Source organism: Phoca vitulina, unplaced genomic scaffold, assembly GCF_004348235.1.
Source record: "Phoca vitulina isolate PV1807 unplaced genomic scaffold, GSC_HSeal_1.0 scaffold5, whole genome shotgun sequence".
NCBI lineage: Eukaryota > Metazoa > Chordata > Mammalia > Carnivora > Phocidae > Phoca > Phoca vitulina.
The window spans coordinates 68,867,957-68,891,311 of NW_022589708.1; the positions used below are offsets into that span (position 1 = coordinate 68,867,957).

At 37.8% G+C, this 23,355-nt stretch overlaps 1 protein-coding gene across 11 annotated transcripts in view; it reads right to left on the reverse strand.

Annotated features, from left to right (window-relative positions):
• FRY (FRY microtubule binding protein) overlaps window positions 1-23,355 on the reverse strand; it is a 426,749-nt gene that overhangs the window by 87,629 nt on the left and 315,765 nt on the right. For all 11 annotated transcript variants that reach the window (XM_032403234.1, XM_032403231.1, XM_032403233.1 and 8 more), the window contains 9 exons: window positions 23,001-23,125; window positions 20,626-20,683; window positions 19,682-19,773; window positions 19,218-19,390; window positions 17,956-18,116; window positions 16,658-16,768; window positions 12,724-12,878; window positions 4,459-4,558; window positions 4,007-4,178 (listed from right to left, as the gene is read on the reverse strand). In XM_032403234.1, the coding sequence (XP_032259125.1) occupies window positions 4,007-4,178; window positions 4,459-4,558; window positions 12,724-12,878; window positions 16,658-16,768; window positions 17,956-18,116; window positions 19,218-19,390; window positions 19,682-19,773; window positions 20,626-20,683; window positions 23,001-23,125 (1,147 nt within the window). The remainder of the gene's footprint in view (window positions 1-4,006; window positions 4,179-4,458; window positions 4,559-12,723; window positions 12,879-16,657; window positions 16,769-17,955; window positions 18,117-19,217; window positions 19,391-19,681; window positions 19,774-20,625; window positions 20,684-23,000; window positions 23,126-23,355) is intronic.

Here is a 23,355-nt window from a genome sequence, read left to right on the forward strand (position 1 = left end):
GTTGTCCAGTCTGCTACCAGCTTCTCCTTCTCAGCCAAACAACAAGCTCAAATCCCCCGCTCACCCTCAGACTCTGCAACCCACTGTAGCTCCATCCTCTCCTTTTCCTTCTTTCTCAGCCAAGCCACTGAGATGTGGCTTCTACTGCACTTTCTCTGCAGAAACGATTGACAGTTACCAAAAATTGTGAACTGTGAACTGTGAGGTCCAGAGGGTGATGCTTAGATTCTATCTCCTGGGAGCTCTCTGATCCAGTCAAGGCTGTGGACTGCTCACTCATTCCTCCAAAATCCTTTCTTCTCTAGGTTTCCATGATGCCCACCTTCTAGGTGTTCTCCTTCCTCTCTGAATGGGCCTCCACCCCTGTCTGTTCCCTCACTCTTCCCGGGCCCAGTCCTCAAAAGCTGGGTGTCTGGGTGCGTTCTTCCTCTCTGTGTTCACTCCACTCGTGATCTCATCTGTTTCCTTGGTTCTACCCCCTTCTATTCTTCCATAAGTCACTAGCGCTGGTCTGCCCTTGACTCTAGTCTGTCTCTACATAGGGATGTCTGACAGACACCTACATTCAATATCCCAAGCTGAGCTCAGGATCTCTGCTTTGTCCTTAGCCTTCCCATTTCTCTGGATTGGCTCTTGAGGTGGGGCTATCACCCCCTACCTCCCAGATATCGTACCAGGGACTCCCTTCCGTGTACCCTGCCTGGAAGCTCTTGACTCTGGTCTCCCCTTTCTACTCTCACGGGGCTGTCTTAGTTCAGGCCTTCATAACTTCCTCCGTGGACCACTGTCATTGTTTCTCAACAGATCCTCTCTCTTTAGACTGGATGTTCTTTTATCCATCCTTCACACACAGTCAGTCTTTCTAAAATGCTTTCTGCTCTTGTCCCTGCCTCTTGTTTGAAACTGATCAGTGGCTTTCAGAACCCAAGGAGCTTGTTCGATGCCCTTCCTGTTCCCAGGGCTCTGAGGGGTTTCAGGAGCACCTAGAGATCACTGTCCTATAAACTCCTTAGGGTACAATACAACAATACAAAGCCTTCCAAGACCTGACTTCTGCCTCTCTGTCTGTCCATGACCATCTCTAGCTTTCCCTCATCCCTGCATGTTGTAGTAGCCAAACTGACCACTACATAATCTCTCGAACGCAGCATGTTATTTTATACCTCTAAGTCAACCCACGTGCTCTTTCCTTGGTCTGTAATACCTATCTACTTGCCAACTGTAATGTCAACTACTTGTCTGCTTTGCAAATTTCTACTCCTCTTTCCAACTGCAGCTCAGACACCAACTTCTCTAGGAGGTCTTGCCTGATATTCTTGGCCCAATAATTGATTATCCCCTTATCTTCTATCTCGTACACAGAATGTGCTTTTTTTAATTATACTTGCTGCTCTGTATCATAACCATATGACTGCACATCTTTCCTTATTACTAGATTATGACCCATTGATGAGAGAGAGACTGTTTTATTCGCATCTGTGTTCCTAGGACCTAAGCACAGTGCTTGGCATGGAGGTGGCACTCAAATCTTGGTTGACGGGAATAGAAATAGATTTTAGTTTTCCAAGAAGAGAACTAGTTTATCAAGAAGGCTTTTCTGGAGTCCCCCCATTGTTTCAGGCATGAGGCAAGGATGTGACTAATTCTTTTGCAGATAGATGGAGAGATTTTCACAGTAGAAGCAGATTTTCACTTAGGTCTTTTTTTTTTTTTTAAGATGTATTTATTTATTTTAGAGGGGGGGAGGGGCAGAAGGAGAGGGAGAGAGAAACTCAAGCAGACTCTGCGCTGAGCACACAGCATGATGTGAGACTCGATCTCACAACCTTAAGATCATGACCTGAGCCAAAACCAAGAGTTGGATGCTTAACTGACTGAGCCACCTAGGTGCCCCCCTCCTCTTTTTTAAAGTTTATTTGAGTAGTCTCTATACTTAACGTGGGGCTTGAACTCATGACTCTAAGATCAAGAGTCACATGCTCTTCTGACTGAGCCAGCCAGACACCCTTGGTATTGTTTATTTATTTATTTTTTTTAAAGATTTATTTATTTATTTGATGGGGGAGGGGCAGAGGGAGAGAGAGAATCTTAAGCAGACTCTCCTCTGAGCATGGAGCCCAACTCGGGGCTTGATCTCATGACCTTAGATCATGACCTGAGCAGAAACCAAGAGCCGGATGCTTAACTGACTGAGCCACCTAGGTGCCCCAGATTTTCAGTTAGGTCTTAAGGAAGACTGGAGTTAGGGAGAAGGAGAGAAGGGCCATTTCTGGCAAAGGGAAGAGCATGCACAGAAGCAAGGATTGACAAAAGGGCCTGGCATGTAAAAGGTCAAGTGAGATGGGAGTAGAAGGTTCTTGGATGAAAAGGTTTGGAAAGCAAGTTTGGAAGAGGAGGTTTTTTTTTTTAATCGGTGAAAGAGTTCCTATTATTTAATGTCTCTAAGCCTTAGTATCTCATCTGTAAAATAGCAAGGGTGATTACAGTGGTGGTGGTGGTGATTCCACACTAGCACTAGGCTAACTGCTTGGGTTTATCAGCTTGTTCTAATCCTTGCACCCTCTGGGGTAGTTACTATTGCAGATAAGGACATGGAATTTAGAGGTTCCATGACTTGCCCGAGGTCAAACAGCCAGGGAATGGCAGGGCCAGGGACGGACCCAGGCTGTCAAGCCCAGAGTCTCATTTCTAACCACTACTCATGGGGTTGCAGAAATCAAATGATAAATGAAGTGTACATAAAGTGCCTAGTATAGGCCACTCAATGGATGGAAACTGATATTATCAGCAGTTATTTTTAGGACAGCTGGGCAGAGAAGTTTGAGTGGAGAAGTGCTGTGCATATTTGGTTTTGAGTAGTGGGTGGACTGCAGGGTTGAGGACTGCAGGCAGGGGATGTTGGGACAGGGGTGGGGTGGGGGGACTGAAGGGGATCTGGACGAAGGCCCTGGTAACATAGATGGAAAAAGAGGACCAACTGAGAGACCAAAATCAGCCTCTTGGCAAGGTGCTCCTTACGCAGGAAGTTAATCAACAAATGTAATTCTTTAAAGGTGGGTTTTCACAAAAATTACTCACAAAGACTACTTGCAAAGATGTGCTAAAAATCTAAACTCTCAACAACCTATGTATGTAGCAACATACAAGGTACAAAACACCATCACCATCACCACCAAAAACAACTTGCAGCAATTATATGTATTAGAAGTTATACCACACATACTTAATTTATTTGGGAAATTTTACACACATAAGGTATATAGAAGGATTATGACTAATCTAAGCATCTCTGCATTTGTCCTATGTTTATTTTAGATAAACCTATGCTATTTTAGATAAACACACTTTTTATATTTAAATATATTCCAGAATTGCCTTATATATGTAAGTGAAGTTAGTCCAAAGCAATTGTGATCTACAAATTTAGCATCAATAATTTTGACTCTAAAATGACACTAGACTTGAAGAAGGAAAATTACGGCCTCCTCATTCTCTTTCCACCATCCTGAAGCCTGTGGAAGCCTGCTGGTAACAGCACTCCTAAAATAACAAATGTATCTGGAAGGCTGTGGTCCAAGGCCATTTTCCATTTTTGCTGGCTATAACAGGGGTCTCTGGAACCAGAAGGAACACACACAGCTCTTCTCCCAATTGAAGATGTTTATGCTTGAGGTGAAACCGAATTCTATCTAGGCAAGAGATACTCTTATATGTACAAAGCAAAGAACAACACAGTGACTCCTAGTGGCAAACCAAATAAAACCAGAGTAATCTGGGGAAAGGTAACTCTGGCTCATGGAAACAGCCGCATGGTTTGTGCCAAATTCTGAAGCAACCTTCCTGCTAAGGCTGTTGGACACAGAGTCCATGTGACATTGTACCCCTCAAGGATTTAAACTTGCTGAAAAGTAAATAGGTAAAAATGTAGATTTGTTCTCTTGTAAAAAATAAAATAAAAGGGAGATAACTCTGTGCAGAAATGATCACACGTGTCCTTGCATGGTACCTGAGAAGAGTGGGAGGGTGAGCTCGGGGTACATCCTGGCCAGTTCACATGACAGGAGTGCTAGTGACACACTGTACAGGGGTGGCAAGGGGCCATGTGTTCCGTAGAGAATACTGCCGGGTCTCTGTTCAGCTACTTTCTTTGAGTACACGAAGAGCTTGGCTTCAAGGATCTACAGAGAGGTAGGAAAGGGAGAAATGGTATGAAAAAACATCAGCTGGCTGACTCAGGAGGATTTATGTTTCATCAAGTTTCAGAGTAACAAAAGTAATGAATGCATATTTTAATATAGTATTAAAGGTAAAGCATCAGTTAGTTCCTGTGTTTAGAGAAGGTTATGTAACTGTCTTCTCACTCCTCTATATCCCCACCAGTGACATATAGGAATAAGCAGGCATCCGGGTATCAACCACCCTCTTTCCGAAGTTTCTATGTAAGTAAATGATACGTGCCTGCATGAGCTGCATGGAGATTTCATAAATCTCTCTGTTGGTGTCAGAGGCCTTGAATAGAACAAGGTTCAACAATGTCACTATGTCAAAGGGATAATTCCTAAAACAAAACACACACAAAAAAACAAAAAACAGCATAGTTTTTAAGACAGTCTGGTTAGTCATCTTGATAAATCATTACCTCTCAAAATTCTAGATGGCGACTGACCTCAGTCACGCTTACTAATGATATTTTCATGCCCATTTGGCCATTGCCCCTCCTCCCCATTCTTTTGCTGTTTATTAGAAGAAGAGAAATAGCTCTGTTTTTGTTTAAAATTGAGTATTGTTGCACCAGGATAAATGAACACGCAAAAATCTAATGTAAATAGATTTTAATGAAAACCAAATAAAAATGGAAAGAACAGAAGATGATAAGTTTACATTTCTCAGTAGCTCACTGATTTAATATTTTCATGCAATCCATCTAAACGTTGTAAGCACCAAACATATACCAGAACAACTGCACAGTACTGATGATACTAAGTTAGTAAGGCTGGCCGCTTCCTCTAAGGCAGACTTACTGTAGAGTTAGGGAGATAATCTATACAGTCTAGTTATGATGACAGTAGCCACAGCATGCTACAGACTCCTAATGAGGGACACCTACACCACACATGGGGTGAGAGAAGGCTTTTCCAAGGGGGAAACAAGTAAACTGAGATTTGCAGAACCAGGAGACATTAGCCAGGCCATGGAAAGGGTAACATGGGGGAGTGTTCTAGGCAGAGACAACTGCATTTTGAAAGATGACAAGAATGAAACAGCAAGATCCCTTCTGTAAAGGAAAGAATCTCTGTGTAGCAGACTGAGTGAAAGAATTAGTAGAGGAACAGAAGATGGGACTAGGGTGATAGGTGGGTTCAGAAGATAACCAGCTTACGGACTTCATCCTAAAAATTAAGGAGATCCTACAGGATTTGCAGTGGGGGAGTCAGGCAAGGACATCACTTCTGAAGAAGCACTCTGAGTGCTCTGCGGAGAAGGGGCTTGTAGGGGGGTCAGGATTGGGAGCTGTTACAATACACCAAAGGGGAGCTGATGAGGGTTTGAATTAGGGCAGGAATGGTAGAGACAGAAAGGAGGGGATAAGAGATGAAAAACACTAAGGAGATAAAATTGGCATGATTTGGTAATTGATTGCATGCATGGGATGGGGAGTAGGAACCCAGCCAACTAACAGTATAATCAAATGGAATGTGTGTAATAGGGATATTACAGTATAATCAAATGGAATATGGAGCTTAAATTCATTTTCCTTTCTTGCTATATAATACTCCTTAAAGATGATTTTTTAAAATGTTTGTTTTTTTCTTATAGTGGAAAAGAGGTCATAAATAGAAAAGTCTTGGTGAGATAAACAATTAGGGAACGGTCCGGTCCATAGGTAGTGAGTAACTGATATTTATTTTGAGGCAAACTTCAGAAAGCAGAAGATGGCTTGGAGGTGAAAAAAAACCATTATTTTCTTGTGGGTTCCTTTTTTGATTCTCTAATATAATTACAATTGTCTAAGTTCTGTTTTTGAAAAATCACCCTTCTAGAAAGGCATAATACTATTATGAATACATGCCCATCTTACAGTAAGTTTAATCAGAGATTAGAGCGAGCATTGGTTAAATACACGAAAAAGGATGGTTTTCACTTTTATTTTTGACATTAATCAAATTTAATCTTTTATCTTTCTAGTAATACATGAATACAACTTTTTTAAAAAAAGATTCAAGAAATGCATAGGGCCAGAGGATCTATTCTGAAGATGGTTCACTCACACGGTTGGTGAGCTGGTGTCGGCTGAGGTAAGTATATAGAATAAAATGTGGAAGTGTTCACTTCCTTTCACTCTCCCAACTGTTAGAGGCAACCACCCTTTTCTAAGTATGTGTATAAATAAGTACCCTTCCCTTACACACATTGTCAACATAAATGTGATTATACTACCCATGGGTATTGTTTGGAGATGAGCTTTTTCAGTGAATGAGGCTTACCCCAGTCTTCTTAATGGCTGCACAGTATTCCATAGTATGGTACCACAAATAAACCAATTTTATAGCAGATGCTGTGGTGTGCCACCTGGATCCCCCTTTCAGGACTGAGGCACTCAATCCTCCAACTAGTGTTAGAGGCTGAGATCTCTGGCTGAATCCCTCTCTGGGAATTGCCTTCAGCCGAAGAAATTTGCCCAGGTCAAGGACATGCCCATACCCAGCAGTAGCCCCTATGGGACTAGTTGAGGTCTCCTTTCTTCTGCCCAGTCCTACTTCCTTCACTTCCCCATAGATGTTGACCCCAAGGGCATTCCTTAATTAACATCCTGTACTCAGATCTCCACCCCAGAGTCTGTTTCCTGAGAAATCCAGCCTTAGGCCTGTATTAACAGTCATTTAAAGGTTATTTCCATTTTTTTTCATAGTTATAATGTTTTTCACTGTTATAACACCAAATGTTATTTCTTTAGAACAGATTTCTAGAAGAGGTGATGCAGGGTCAAAGGGCACAATTAAAATTTTGGTAGATATTGCCACATTGCCCTCCAAAATGGCTTTACTAATTTGCACTCCAAAATGATTACTTTTCTGGAACTTTTATTTTTTAATTTAATTTTATTATTTTTTAAAGATTTTATTTATTTGTCAGGGGTGGGGCAGGCAGAAGGAGAAGCAGGCTCTCCGCTGAGCAAGGAGCCCAATGTGGGACTTGATCCTAGCACGCTGAGATCATGACCTGAGCTGAAGGCAGATGCTTAACTGGCTGAGCCAGGCATCCCTAGAACTTTTACATTTAAATGAACAAAAAAGCATGTGGCTGATTTGTCAGATGAGAAGTGAGGGAAACCTCCTACATGCTGTGGTGAGGATAATGAAGAACGATGGGTAACATTTATGTTATGACCTGCCTATTTTGTGCTGGTTACTCTGCCAAGGCCTTTACGTAGATTTGTTATTTTATCTTCCCGACAAGCTTACAGGCTTAGAGACATTAAGTACTTGACCAAGTTCATGTACAAGGAGTAGAGCCTAGACTGTATCCTGGGTAAGTCTGACTCCAAAGAATGGACTTATCCACAGTGCTATCAGCCTCCTGGACAGCCCACAATAGTACATTTCATAGCCAGTCTAACTTGGGAGTTCTAACAAACTGTAGCATCCGGAATGGACTGGGAAAGTAGAAAGGACACTCCAGGAGCCCCACGGCGGCAGAGATATCGTACCTACGCTGCTGTCTCTAACACGGAGATTTAACACATAAGCATTTTTATATAAAAGAATACTAACTGGAATTTAAATCAAAACTTGAAGAAAAAGAAAAGGACACTGACAAATATTGCTGGATCATTGGGGATTTTTAAGGCAGGAAAAGGGAAGACAAGGCCTCCCTCCTATGCAGGGCTGTGCACTGGACTATGTAATTAGTGCATTCAATTAGCTGCTTAGGACTGAACCATGGACTTTATGGAGAACAACACTGAAAGAAATAACAACACAGATACAGAAAATGAAAGAAGTCCAGAGAAGTGAAAATTTAGATCTCAAAGGAGTGAAGGAGTACAAATAAAACATCTGTACTTAGATGGTTAAAATAGGCTTAGAAACAAAATCTTACACCTTTCAGTATTAAATTATTCAATGCAGGCCATGGAAGGGTAAAAGATAAAGACAGCTGTGATCATTTGGAATAAAAATCAAATCATAAAATAAATACAACAGGCAGATGTAATTCAGAAAGCAAACAAAAAATAAAACTTTTTTTTTTTTTTTTAGTCTAGAAGAGAGGAGGTTTTGAAGAATTTGGGAAACCCACTAGCTCTGGCTTATATAAAATGGAATGACAGAGCTCAGGGTAACTTTGAGGTATTCTGGAGAGAAACAGATTTCATTCGTTGATAGAGGGGATTACACCATAGCTTTCTACTTCCAATAGCTATTGAATAGTAAGTGTTTACAGAGTGCCTACTATGTGCTAGGCCTTAGGTCAAGAAATTGGATTCATATTTTACAGATATTCTCATGTTCAGATATTATAGATCTATTTTTAAGGACTTGATTAGAAATGCCATATTTACTCATTCCCCTATTAACAGACTTGAGGTTGTTTTTCACTGTTTTAAAATACAGTAGTAAATATCCTGCATGCATTTCTGTACATGGTTGCAATTTCTGAGGCTACCATGTACCATATTAAAAGGAAAGATTGGTTTAATTTAATCATTAGGTTAATTGGTTTAACCTAATCATACTAGTGTTCCCATTTTACAAATCAGTAAGTGTTTATAGTAACTTGCTCAGGAGCACACAGCTTGATTAGAGGCAGAGCTAAATTCAAGCTCAAGACAGCACATTTCCTGAGCCCAGATTCCTAAACTCTGCGCTCTCTTGAAATCTCCAGCTGACTGGCAAAACCAAATGAGGTTATGCATCACCAACTAGGGAGTGTGATTAGGATTCATGAATCATAAGCTTCCCTTGTCTTCCTTGGTAATATATAGATGATATTTCCTTAAGACATGTGGGACATCTACTTGTAATAATTCAAGTTTGCTGGGGCTGATTTAAATTGGGAAAGATTATAAGAAGTTAGCTTAAGGCAAAAGATACAAACAGCAATGGCAACAAAAACCACCTCCCAAAATAAACCCAACAAAATATAAATTAAAACTTTGACCTTATATGTAATTCTTAAACACTTACTAAATACATTGTAGTAGTATGTTGGAGGGTAAGAGTAAAAACAATAGAACTCTCAAGTATTTAATTAAATGTGAAGAGAATTTTGTTGAGTTAAGCCACTAACTGGAAATGGCCTACACTTTTAATATAAAGCATACTATTTACCTTGATTTAGAATGTTGGATATCCATTTAATCTCTTTCTCAATTTCTTTACCTGTTCTGTACTGATATAATTTGGAGTTGAGGGGAAGTTAATAAGAAGACACACAGAAATCAAACGGTATTTGAATTAATGCTGCCTGACAGGTGAGCTATTTCCTTTTGTGTTTAATTATAGTACTGAGCTGCACTTAATAGCTTTTAATCAAATATAAGATATATTTTATAAAAAATTCTTCAAAATTAATATTACCAATTCTACCATCACTTTCTACTTTTATCCTCACTTCTCCTGGTCCTATTTGAGATCCACACTGACTTCCAAATCTCTCAATATCACTGGATATATCAGAGTTATAGTTACATTCAGTTTTGATTAGATTCCACCAAGTTCACAACACACACACACACACACACACGCACGCACACACACACACAGAGTCCTCTATAGAAATAAAAGAAACAAAAAAGAACATAGAGAACTATTTTTTTTTCATTATCACAGCTGATGAATAAAGGGATTGATATATTAAACTATGCAAAAATGGCTAATTCCCTCTTTTAAAACCAAAAGTAGAAAGTTTTATTCAGGAGCATTTTTTTAAATGTTCAATTTTTTATGTATTTTATAGTAATTGTAAATGGTTCCTTAATAAATGAGTCTGGTTATAAACTGCCATATTCCTACAAAAAAAAAAATCCAGCATATGTTCATTTCTATTTGAAAAGGAGGGGATAATTCTTTACAAGAAAGATTCTTCACTTTAGAATATGACTTGTAGGAGTTACTGTACAGATAATTTGTTTGAGAAAGTTAAAATATGACCCAGTTTAGGCATGAGTTTTCAGGAACATATTATTTCATAACAGAAGGTGGTTAGGTGTTTTTAGGAGCAAACTTGTGGAAAACAAAGCAAAAGCTAAAACACCGGAATTGCTTTCAAAAAAAGTACTGAAAATGTAAGTACAAAGATTGTTCAAACAAATCCCGAGGCTTATCCAGACTATGCAGACTGAGAATTTATGAGGAGAGAGAGCAAATTTAAGCCACAGCTGAAATTTTAAATTCTGAACATGCCCTGTGGTGACAAATGACAGAAGGGTTGGCTAGTCTCTTGGCGGACAGGTTGCGGCCATGTCGATGCCTGGCCCTTGAACCTTCCTGCCGGATACATGAGGGTCGTGAACCTAAGTTGATCTGCAATATTTGTCTAAGAAAGCAGAATGGTTTGGAATAATATCTTAAAAAAATCTAAATATGGGGAGTTTTATGATTTAATATTTTTGTGACTGGAGATATTACTGAAATTCAGATTATATTGCTAAATTCATAGACATAAATTCATAGACATTCCCTCTAAGGGAAAATACCTAGATTCACCCAGAGGAATGTAGTACAATATTTTATGAGATGGCCATGCAATGAAATAAATTTGACTAGGACAGTTCACATCGAGTTCACTGGGAGAAAGGCAGCAAAGAGAGGAAACTTCTTTGTTTTAATTTTTGTCAAAGGGATCTAGGGTCCAAGTCATATTCTATATTTTCAAAATCAAAGGGTCATGTGAACAAATTTATTTTTAAAATATCAAAATATCTGAAAATAAAAACACACTCTGGAGAAAGATTTTTGCAAAAAAATTGCTATTTTGGTAATATTCTATAGGTATAACTATGATTTCATAATGTTAACATCATGAAATAAAATGATGGCAAACTGGACAGTTTAGATTATATTCATCTGCTGTAACTTTTACTGAGATTAAAATGTATAATAAACATTCTACTATTAAGATTATAGAAAATGTAAGCTCTAGATGTGAAATGTTATCTACTGTCTTTAAAAATGAAAGCTAAAGGGCGCCTGGGTGGCTCAGTTGGTTAAGCGACTGCCTTCGGCTCAGGTCATGATCCTGGAGTCCCTGGATCGAGTCCCGCATCGGGCTCCCTGCTCGGCAGGGAGCCTGCTTCTCCCTCTGACCCTCCCCCCTCTCATGTGCTCTCTCTCTCTCTCTCATTCTCTCTGTCTCAAATAAATAAATAAAATCTTTAAAAAAATAAAAAAATAAAAAAAAAATAAAAATGAAAGCTAAAAATTTTAAAGAAAAACCTCTCTCTTGAAATAGCATGTTCATTTTAGGTTTATTGAAAGTAGAGGTCTTCTAATATTCTGTTCTTATTAATTTAGAACAGAATACGTTGTAATAGGTCAGAATTTAAAGCTCATTCACTTTATTCCCTTCATCCGGTAGCTCAAGGTAGCTATTTAAAATTCAACATTTAATTAAAAAGGAAAAATCAATAGTCTATATGAGTCTTTTCAAAAATAAACTTGAGCTGCCTTCTCTCAGTTTCCAATACATAAGCTCTTTCTTGGGAATAGCTTATGCACTTTGCGGTCTTCATTAACCCTTTCATTTTGGCTATGAAATTATTTCAGTGAAATAGTGAAATTATTTCACTCAATAAATTACAGTGCTGCATGACTTCACTGAGGGGCTAATTTACATAACTAGAGAGTGTGGTTTTATAAGTGTAATCTACGGAACCCAGGGTGTCACATTTTCTTTTCTTCCTTTCTGAAGTTTTGGGCAAGAGAGATGTAACTTAAAAAAAATTTTTTTTTTTTTTTTTAAGTAGGACCCATACCCAGTGGTGGAGCCCAATGCAGGGCTTGAACTCACAACCCTTAGATCAAGACCTGAGCTGAGATCAAGAGTTAGATGCTTAACCAACTGAGCTACCCAGGCACCCCCTTTTACTTTTTTTTTTTTTTTTAAAGATTTTATTTGAGTCTAAGAGACAGAGAAATAGAGAGCACGAGCGGGGGGGGGGAAGGGTAGCGGGAGAAGCAGACTTTCTACTGAGCAGGAAGTCCAATGCAGGGCTCAGTCCCAGGACCCTGGGATCATGACCTGAGCCGAAGGCAGATGCTTAACCGACTGAGCCACCCAGGTGGCCATTACTTTTTTTTTTTTTAATAGAGCGATGTAACATTCTTAGGTTGCTTCCTGGGTTTAGTTTGGTCTCAGGATGGCTAAAGGGCTTACAGTTCACACCTGTCACAAGCATTTCTAGAAACTCCTTTAATTCCTTTAATGTACCTTCTTTATCATTTTCAAATCCTGCTCGTATTCGTTCCTGTGAACTTCCGGGCAATTAATAAGAAGGATGCTATAAGGACAAATCATTCTTCAGGAGAATGAGAAAAATCATTGTAGCTGCAGACTTATAGGGAGTGGTCTATCTGCTGGGGAAATATTGGCCATTGTGTATTTCTTTAGAATTTACTCTGCTCAGATAATTGCAAAACAGTCAGCCCTCACATATTCATATCATGAAGAGCAACTTTCATTGTACTTGCCACTTAAAAACCTTTCACTTACAAGGATTCATACCTGCTTCCACACACAGTTGCTATGGCTTTGAAGCAGCCAGATGCGAGCTGGTAGGAACCTGTGTAGCATCGGTCAATTGCCCAATTAAAAAGATTAATTTGGTCGGGATTAAGTTCCAATAGCAAGATGACGACTTCACAGCCAAGTTGATGAACCTGAATACATGGAGGAAAGCAATTATTCATGTTTAATGAAAAGTTATTCCAGGGAAAGACACAAAATCATGCTTAGCCAACATAAACTGGGGAAAATGAAAGTGGAGACAGAGTATTCATCTTAATTTTTTTTAAGATTTTATTTTTAAGTCATCTCCACACCCCACATGGGGCTCGAACTCACAAAACCCAAGATCGAGAGTTGTGCCCCCTACTGACTGAGTCATCCAGGTGTCCCTTCATCTTAATTTTTATTCCACATATTCTTCTTTAAGAGGATGCAAAGTTGCAACTGAAAATTGAAATGTATGTATAAACTAAATCAGACTCTGTAAATGTGTCATATATAGGGTTCACTTACTCTTGAATTTTAATTCTGAAAAGGTAATAAAGACTTTGTTGGCAATGTTTCCTTATTGCATTTAAAATATTTTTGAACAGTACATGTATCTTGTTAAAAATTAAGTATACAAAGGATGGCCTTTATGCGTGTAAGTCTTTTGAGGAAAAAAATCAGAATATATTTATGGGGCTTGATTACTAAACTTAGCTGGCAATGTTTTAAAAAGAAATGTAGTTCCTATAAACTCTTCTTAATCATAGACTCTCATGTGAATTGATCATCATACCAGATAGAATTAATGGATCCTTTATTGACCGTTCCTGAAGCTACCGTCAAATACTGGATGGTCACATTTGTCCAGGAGAAGCCTGGTGCCTGGAGGCCATATTCCCTTCAGAGAGTAACATTTTCCTGTCTCCTTCTGTTTCCTTCTCTTGCCAGTTGCTACCAGGTGGAGAAGGAAAGGTTCTGGCTTTTTTTTTTTTTTTTTTAAACAATAGGGTGTGGACTAAGATGGGAGCAATATTCTGGTTGGATGGCCAAACATCATCAGCCTAGTTCCCCACAGGTTTAAGTAATTAGCAGCAGATAAAAGCTAATGATACTATTACAAAGGACTTAAAAATAACATTTCATTAAGAAGTTAGTTTGACTTGAAAGAAAATCAGCAAGTTTTTATTGAGCTTTAGAAACCTTATTTTGGAGTGTAAGATACATAGCATATAATTCACAAGTAAATGATGAGTTACTGTAACTGAACACACCAGTGTGAACACCAGACGTAGATACCACATTACCAGCACCACTTAAGCCAGCCTTATGCACTGCCCTATCACCAGTCTCTCTCTCCTCCAAAGGAACCACTATCCTGACTTCCACCACCATTGGTTAGTTTGGGCTGTTTTGAACTCTCTGCAATGGAATTATATAGATTATAATTTTGTGTCTGTTTTCTTTCATACAACTCATGTTTGAGAGTCATCCACATTCATTCATTGTCACTGTTGTATTCTGATATATGATTATTTCACAATGTGTTCATTCTATACTGATCAACGTTGGGTGTTTCCAGCTTTTGACTTCATAATACTGCTTTGAACAATTTTGTACGTGTCTTATGTTGCACATACTGGATATATATTTTATGAAATATATATCTGAGTACAATTGCTGGGTCGTAGGGTGTCTTATGTTCAACCTTAGTAGATAATGCCAATCAGTTTTCCAAGGTGGTTATTCCGATTTCTACTCTCTGTAGCCTTCTATGAGAGTTCCTGTTGCTCTATTTCCTCGTCGACATTGTCCATCTTTTTCATCTTCACCATTCTGGTGGATTTGAGGTAGTATCTCCTGTGGTGAGTCTGCATCTCTCTGATTACTCATGAGCTTGAGAACAGTTTCTTATGTTTATTGGCCATTGAAATAACCTCTTTTCTAAATTGCTTGTTTAAGTCACTTGCTCATTTTTCTATGAATGTCTCTATCTTATTTATCTGAAGGGATCGTTAATATACTCTAGATAAGAAGTGCTGGTTTTATCTTGCAAACATCTTTCACTCTGTAGCTAGCCTGTTCACACTCTTAATGGTGTCTTTTGGAGGAAGTTATTAACTGGTCTTTTTTTTACAATTAGGAATTTTTGCATCCTGTTTAAGAAACCTTACTTAGACCCCAGGGATTAAGATTTCCTCCTGTATTCTTGTATTATTTTCTAGAAACTTCAGTTTTTTAGCTTTCACATTTATATTTATAATCTAATTTCTTCTTTTTCACTCCTGATATCTTATTTTTTCTTTCCCAATGCATTGACTAGGATCTTCAGTATAATGTTGATAGAAGCGGTGAAAGCAAGTGTCTTTGGTCATTCCAATCTCAGGGAATACTTTCAATATTCACCATTAAGTATGATGTTTATAATAGGGTTTTTTTTTAGACACCCTTTATCAAACTAAGAGTTCTTTTTTATTCTTAGTTTTATTAGGAGTTTCTCTCATAAATAAATGTAGAATTTCATTAAATGCTTTTTCTGCATCTATTGAGATGATCATGTATTTTCTTCTTGAGGCTCTATTAATATAATTAACATACTAAGAATTGATGGCTATTTGAACATTAAATCAATCTTGAAGTTCTTGCATAATGCCAACTTGATCATGACGAATCATTTTTATATACCATCAAATTCAATTTCCTTATATTTTATTTGCATTTTTGTATCTATGCTCCTGAATAAAATTGCCTTTTAATTTTTTTTCCCGTTAAATCCTTGGCAGGTGTTAGTAATAATGTTATGCTGGTCTCATAAAATATGTTGGGATGTATTTCTTCTTGAGCTGTTTTCTCTTTATGGATTTTGTATAAAATTGATGCAATTTGTTCCTCAAATGTTAAACTCATCAGTAAAGCCATCTGGTCCTAAAGTTTTCCTTGTAGGAATACTTTTAATTACAGGTAAAATTTCTTTATTCTTATATGACTATTCAGATTTTCTTTCCTTTTTGGGTTGTGTTTTTTTTAGGAATTTGTCCATTTTACCTAAATTTTCAGGTTTATTGGCACAAATATGTTCATATGTTCTCTTTTCTTTTTAATATCTACCATTTGTAGGGATGTCCCCTTTATATTTCTGATGTTGGTGACACGTGTCTTTTCTCTTTCTTGATCAGACTTGCCATGAATTAATTATATTAGTCTTAACAAACTCAACTTTTGACTTAAATTATCATCTCTATTAATTTTTTTCTTTTTCATTAATTTCTCCTTTCATCTCTATTATTCCCTTCATTATACTTTTTTCTCAGTTTGATATGCTATTCTTCTTATAACTTCTTGAGATGGATGCTTAGGTCATTGATGATCAGCCTTTTTTCTTTCTAATATATATAATCAAGGCTATATGTTTCATTCTAAGCAAGGCTTTATTTACAGCCCACAAGTTTAGTATGTAGTATTTTGTTATTCTTCAGGTAAAAAATAATTTTCAGTTTCTATTGTTATTTGTTCTTTGACTCACTAGTTATCTGGAAGAGCGTTTCTTAATTATCTTCTTCTTATTGATTACTAGCCTATTGTCACTGTGAGTAGAGAAAATAGTCTGTGTCATTTCAATCATATGATCTTCATGGAGACTTGCTTTCAGGCCCAGCTGATGGTCAACTTGGTAAGTATGTTGTGTTTTTTATCCTGATGCATCATAGTGTAATGTGTGCAACACAGAGACCTATACTTCTGTGGCTGAGGTTGAAGATCATTCTGTCTAGGGTGATCAGCCTTGATCAGGTTACTAAAGTGCATGAGCACTGTTCACAGAATGATCTTCAAATCAGCCACAGAAGTATAAGTCTCTGTGTTGTGTGCGCGCGCACACACACACACACACACAAAATAAACAAACAAACAAACAAATAAATACAATGTATTTTTGGCTAATACTTACTCGTAAATCTTGACAAGCCAGAATGTTGTCAAGCCACTTGTACAGGTAGCCATCCGGGGAAAGGCCCACGTTGTCGAACACAGGGCCACAGCACAACACCGCTGACATTGCCTGATAATGAAACCACCCAACATGGAACGAAACCGGCAATGATCTAATAACACACAACCGACTCCCTAAAACATAACTACCACATTTGTAAATGATGAGGGTCTTCTAAAGCAGTTATTTTCACAAGATGGTAAAGTATTCCTTACTAGATTAAATAAAAAGGACCAGATTCCCAATTTTGGATTTTTAAATAAGAATTAAAAGCCATATATTTAACTTCATGGACATAGAACTTTATGATGATAACAAATCTTTACGATGAAAGACTAAGATACCAATGAAATGACCGTTTCACAGTATTTAAAACTTACCTTCAGTGATTTTAAGTGAATAAGTTCTGCTTTATAAGGTAAATACAGCTTTTCAAGTTTTGCTTTGGTGACAAATATTTGACTAATGTACTAAATTGACAAACCATGGAAAACATGGAAATAAATAATTATGATTCTTAATCAAAGGAAAAAATTAGGAATATAAACTTTAGTTACTTGGAGGAGGAGAGCAAGCAAGGGAATGCAAGAGAAGGGGCGATCTTGATTCACTTTGTAATTAGTAGGTCGCCATGACTATGAGGGCCATGGTTTAAATCAGCTTCACTGAGGCAAGAGTCAACTGGAGAGTCAGCAAACTTCCAGTATATATGACAGAGCCGATACACAGTTTTCTAAAGGTCATTGGGCTGTAAGGAATCATGCTTGTGAAATTTTTGAATAGCCCTATTTGTGGAAATTTATTTTGGGGAGTCTTCTACAATAGGAGACTAAAAAGGGAATGTGGCTTTTGGTGGATTCTGCATTTGAGGTAACATAGAGATCTTGCAGGTTGTAAAGCTAACTGACAAGGTAGTTACTTACAGGTAAATAAGCAAAACCATGTGGTTCTCATGCACTAGATAAAAGTGAGAGCTGGGAAAAGTTTTGTATTTTGAAACTGAGAGCCCAACTGGAATATGTACATATTTATACACAACTATCTGTCTATGTTGACGTGCGTATGTTTTGGAATTTTAAAAAATCAGCTTATATATTTCTGGGTGTGTGTGTGTATTGCATGTGCACGTATATTTTATCATGTCATATTAGTTACTTTAACCTTATTTAAGGCATGGCTGTCAGTTTAAGGAAAGGTTGTTAATTTAAGGAGAGACGGTCTGACAAAAGTTATTCCCCGAGACAAAGTTGCCCTACCTTTAATGCACAATACTGGTATCTTGTAATCTGATGATTTCTATCACTGTAGCGATCCAGAGGGGTGAACATAATGCTGAAGGGTCCTGCCCACTGGCTAAATAAGATGAAAAGATGATGCCTCAGGCTTTGCTGGGGAAAGAGAAATCTTCGGTGGTGAACTAGAGAGAAAAACACAGAGTTAAGAGTCTCCTAGACTGAAAAGTATAGTGAATACAGTTTACGTCACTATTATACATGATTCTTACATTTTGAGAAAAGGAGTAATTTTATTTCCTAACTCGAGTTTTCTTTAGGTAATGAAAGGAGCATTTAAGAAGGCAAGCCTAATTTTCTCTCTAAGTGTAGAGTCCTCTCCTCATGCTGTAGTCGGTGACACCTTGTCCAGAGTGGGAAGCAGAAAGAAAAAGTGGACCGGCAGACACCACTTTCTAATCAATGTCGAGGAAAACTGCAATACCTCCCACTCAGTTGCTTCTCACAGAGCAAACGTTCTTTTGACTGCTGCCGCCCGTCTTTGAAAGTATTGTGAAATATATAGACCTCCATTTGAAACAAACACACTCTAACTGAAGAAGTCCACTCAAATCTTAACTTAGGGTCTTCCAAGAGGAGGAGGACTGGTAAGAAGAAGGTTTTGCAACATCAAAATAATGGAAAAAGTAGAACGAGTTGAACTGTGACCTTTTGTAATTATGTCAACATTTTTAAATACAGTAATTTTTATACCACACTGGCCAGCTATTTTTATTCTCTACGCTTTTATTAGATGAAAAGGTTTCATACCCATTTGCTCTATGGAAAAAAACCAAACCTCTCAATGTATAATTTACTAAGCTGTATAGAATTCTATAGAATGGGTTGCTTGGAGAGTCAAGAGGAGGAATACTGTGGAGCTGGATCACATGTTCACAGACGAGCACAATGAGAAGGAAGAAATGAAGCCTTCGTGAATGTTCTCCCTGAATTACTTCCTTCCTCTGGAGATTGCATAGATTCATTTTCAGATGGGAACCCAAACAAAGAATAGAAATAATGGGATAAGCACAAAGCCAAATTTAACTCCTCTTGTTGCCTTTCCAACTCTGTGCTGAATTACCACAATCTGTTCCCATGTGTATTCCCAAGTAGTTCAAAATAAATGAAGGACCCCGTCCCAGACCTGCACACAGGCCCGTAGGATGAAAGAGGAAAGCAGAGCAGTGAGGAACACAAAGGATTTTTCAAGCACGAAGGGACTTCACAGTGATGCATCACTGTACCTGGTACACACTGAATCAAGTTGGCGACCATCGCACTAAAATGTGCCCGGATATCTTTAAGAATTTCTACTTCTTTGTCATTTTCAGCTTCTAGGAGCATGCGGGTCAGATCCACATATTCTAAGAACAAAGCTCCAAGGGCTAAAGTATCCCGTTCTAAGGCTCCATTTGTGCTGGAATTTAAAAAAAAAAAAAAAAAAATTAAGCTTTCAGATGATTAGTGTTTATGTCAGAGTAGTAAATGCTTCATGGAAAATAAGATTCACTGTCAGAACTCGCACACTAAATTTGTTCTTGACCCACGGGCAGTGTAAATAAATATGAAAAAACAACAACAAGCTTTTTTGGACTTTTCTGAGTAAAAGTTAAAGGTAACATATTTAAAAAAAAAGGAAAGAAAGATAGGAAGAAAGAGAGACAAAAAGTGTTGAGGAGAGATGAACTCATTCGAATTTTCACCCTACCTGTCACTTATGACAGCTGCATCAGCCAGAAGCTCAAAAATTCGAAGTAGTTGTAGCCTTAACAAGTCCCGCCGTTCTCGGCGTTTTTTATTCTGTGTAGAAAGAGGTAATACCATTTATGCACGTGGGCAAAACAATAATAACTTTGCTTTGGGAAACTGTATTAAAGAAAAGCATCATCTAGCTATTTTCAATTTCCTAAACATAAAAGACGAGGGTATTTTTCTTTCTTCCAAATCCTTAGAGAAAATGCTTGCTATTACAGGCTCTAAAAAACAGATCCTAAGTGGGTCAATAAATATTTACAAGGTGGCAATGTTGAGAACTAATCAGCCTCATTTCCTAGATGCTTCCAGCATCTACTGAAAGACGGAGTCACTGAAACACAGAAAGGGACAGTGGACACAAAGAATCCCACCAGTTCTGGTCATGCGAGTTGCACTGCTAAAATTCAGCTACTTCTTCTATCTTATCTACTATATGGGAAGTATTCTTTATTTTTTATCCTGATACATTGTAAGTTTGTCCTTTTCAGAGTTCACGCCAGGGAAGATGTTGAGGAAAATGCTTCCTACGCCAGATGAAACAAATAATATTCTTGACCACCCAACTCCTTGTAAAGAATAAGTAAACCAGCTAAAACCCAAAATTCAATCAACTCAAACCTCCTGCAAAAGGACGTAATATTTTTACATACATAGGACTATCTAGGTTGTTTTGCCTTCATGAGTTTAGAACAAAATCTTTTAAAATAGGAACCGTATTATACTAAATACTCAAATCTGAACAATAATAAAAATAACAAATTTAAAATATTAAGATTCACTGTTAAAAGCATTCTGGGTGTTTGTTTTTTTTTTTAGGGGAAACCATTAAGTATGATCTAAATTTATACCATTGTCCAAATAAACTGAGGCATGAAGTATTTAAATTAAAAATCTTACTTCTGGTCTTCGTTCCAGAGCTTCTTTCATTAATGGATGAAGTTCTTCTACCAATTCTCTATGGAGGAAAAATGTCAAGATTTGAAATTCATTATTATTGACACCAAGTTTGTCACCAAATATATCCATTCAATCCTAAGTCATGTACTTTTCTCACTTTGCTTCTGACCTCAAAATGCCCCCTGGCCTTTCTGTTTCTCAGTCACATGGTGAACTAGAACTAGGTATTGGCCTAAGCTTTGTATTACTGGTTTTCATCCCAGTGTTACATATATAATTTTGGCTCAATACATATTTGTTGACTTGATTTTGATTTCCTGTTCTGGAGTCCTCTATGGCAAAAGACCCTCTCTAAATGGCTAAAACAAACAATATTTTGTAAGTGACTCTTAAAATCAAAACACTTTACTACAGGCAGTGGGGATGAAGATAAACAAAATCGAGTCCCTCACAGAAGACATTTTCAGTCTAACTAGAGCAAAAGAGACGGGGGCAGTTGTCATGGCACTATTTTTGGGATCTGTGCTCAGGGAACTGATAGTTGATTTTAAAATCAAGTGTTTTTGGAGGTTCAAAGATAAACCCCTTATTTGAGCTATAGGATAAATGCAAATTATGGCAAGTATTATAATAATGAGGTTTTCATCAAAACCTTTTCTCTAGTGAAGTAAAAATAAGTTTGATCATCTGTCTGTCTGTCTGTCTAACTATCTATCTATCTATCTATCTATCTATCTATCTATCTATCTATCATCTATCTATCTATCTATCTTTCACTTGTTCCCATTATCTCTAGTTCTCAGCTTTCTATCCGTGAATCTAATTATTTGTCTTCTTTGGGAAATAATTTATGAACTGCTATGTCAAGACAACAAAATTATGAGCTTTAGCTTGCTGCCAAGTATTTTATGCCTGAGCACCTTGCAATATTCTGGCTGGATGTTTTGTGCTATTAGACATCATCCTCCAGGGAAATCCGAAGTTAGGAAGGTACACTTCATGGCATTCTGTGCCGAGAGACAGAAAACCTGCATTCCATTTCAGATTTCTCTAACACAGATGCCAGCATTTCTTCATCAAAGAAATGGAAATAGTATTAATGATCTCCTCCAACAGCAACCATTTGCTGAATATTTACTGCATACATTTTTTTAATTTTTTATTTTTTTCATACATTTTTACATTTAATCCTCTCAGTCACTCTGTAAGATTGATTCTAAAATTATAATAATTTTTCTTTTTTATTAGATATGTTTTATTTTTATTTATTGTAACAATTTTACAGGTGAGGGAACTGAGGCCCAGAGACATTATGTTTTCCAGACCCACATGGCTGATAAATTATATAATCTTAGCCACCCTGAGGAATATTGAGGGGGTAAGATGTACAAGAGCACATGTCCCTGGGAAAGAATGTTAGGTTCTTAGGCTCTTTGGGAAAGAATGTTAGGTAATTCCAGGAATTGTTTTTCTTATTTTCCTGTAGTATTTCTACATGATTCTTTGTCTTAACTACTTAAGTAGTAAGGAGTAAAACACTGGTTAGCTGTCACTCAAGTATCAGAACTCGCTATTTTTTTTAAGAATAAAATCTGACTGTATATGTGAATAATGTAACGGATTTTTTTTTCAATGGCCTCTAAAATGTCTCATTAATTTTTCTTTTTCAAATAGGGTTTCTCGCAGATGCTTGGAACTTTCCCTTTCTATCTCTGTAAAAAAAGTCAGGATTTTAATTGTGCTTATAGGCGCTCATTGCTTTGCTGAAGTCTCCGGAGGCAGCCCGAGCTAAGACTTTATGATGGCTCTTTCAAAAGGCTTTGACACTGCCTCAGATGGAATGGTTATTTGATTAAAGGTGTGAAATGAGTAAGGAATCCAGAAAGTGAGACATGATGGTCCTATTAAGGCAGCTAAAGCACCTTCTAAAGAGATGGCCCAGTGTAACAGAATACTCCTGAAAGGGTTCTGTCAACGCTTAAGCTGTGAGAGCCTGTTGCATTTATAAACGGCCGATGAGCAGACCTCATTGTTCTGACAGCAAAGCCTCTGAACAGTCTGGCTCACTGGCGATGGACACTGAATTATCTTCACTTATGGTTCTCTAAAAGAAGCTTGCGCACATGAGATAAAATCTGAGACGTCAAATCAAAGCTGCAAGGACCACAGGGGACAAGCGAAGGCAGTCACGAGTATGCTTGCTCCATGCACGTCAAGCCAAGTGGACACAAAGGAAATGGCGCAAAGCCTATAAACTCCCCAGGCACATGCCAACACGCAAACACAAACTCAAACTCAAGTTAAAAACAGGAACTAAAAATTAATGAGAGCAGCAGCTTGAATGAATTTAGAAGACCTCATTGAGATGACCGTACCTGAAAACAAGGGAATTTGTTCTTCCAAATCCTAAAACTAAGGACTCTGTGATCTCAATGCCCTCTAGTCTCATCAAAGGCACCAGTTGCTTTAACAGAACTCCCACCGATGGGGTGCCTATGGCCTGAAACAAGTTGATTAAAAGTGAAAAAGAGGTAACATGGTAACTGATGCTTCCTTTAATCAAATGATGATTCCATTATAACAGTTTCAAAGTACTAAACCACATCCCAAAGCACTGCCATCATTTCAGAAAGAAAGAAAAAAAAAAAACCACAGACAGACATCAATTTCAAAACAGCGCAATGAATGCATTTTTCACCTGGGACACAAATTCTAAAGAATATTTTTATC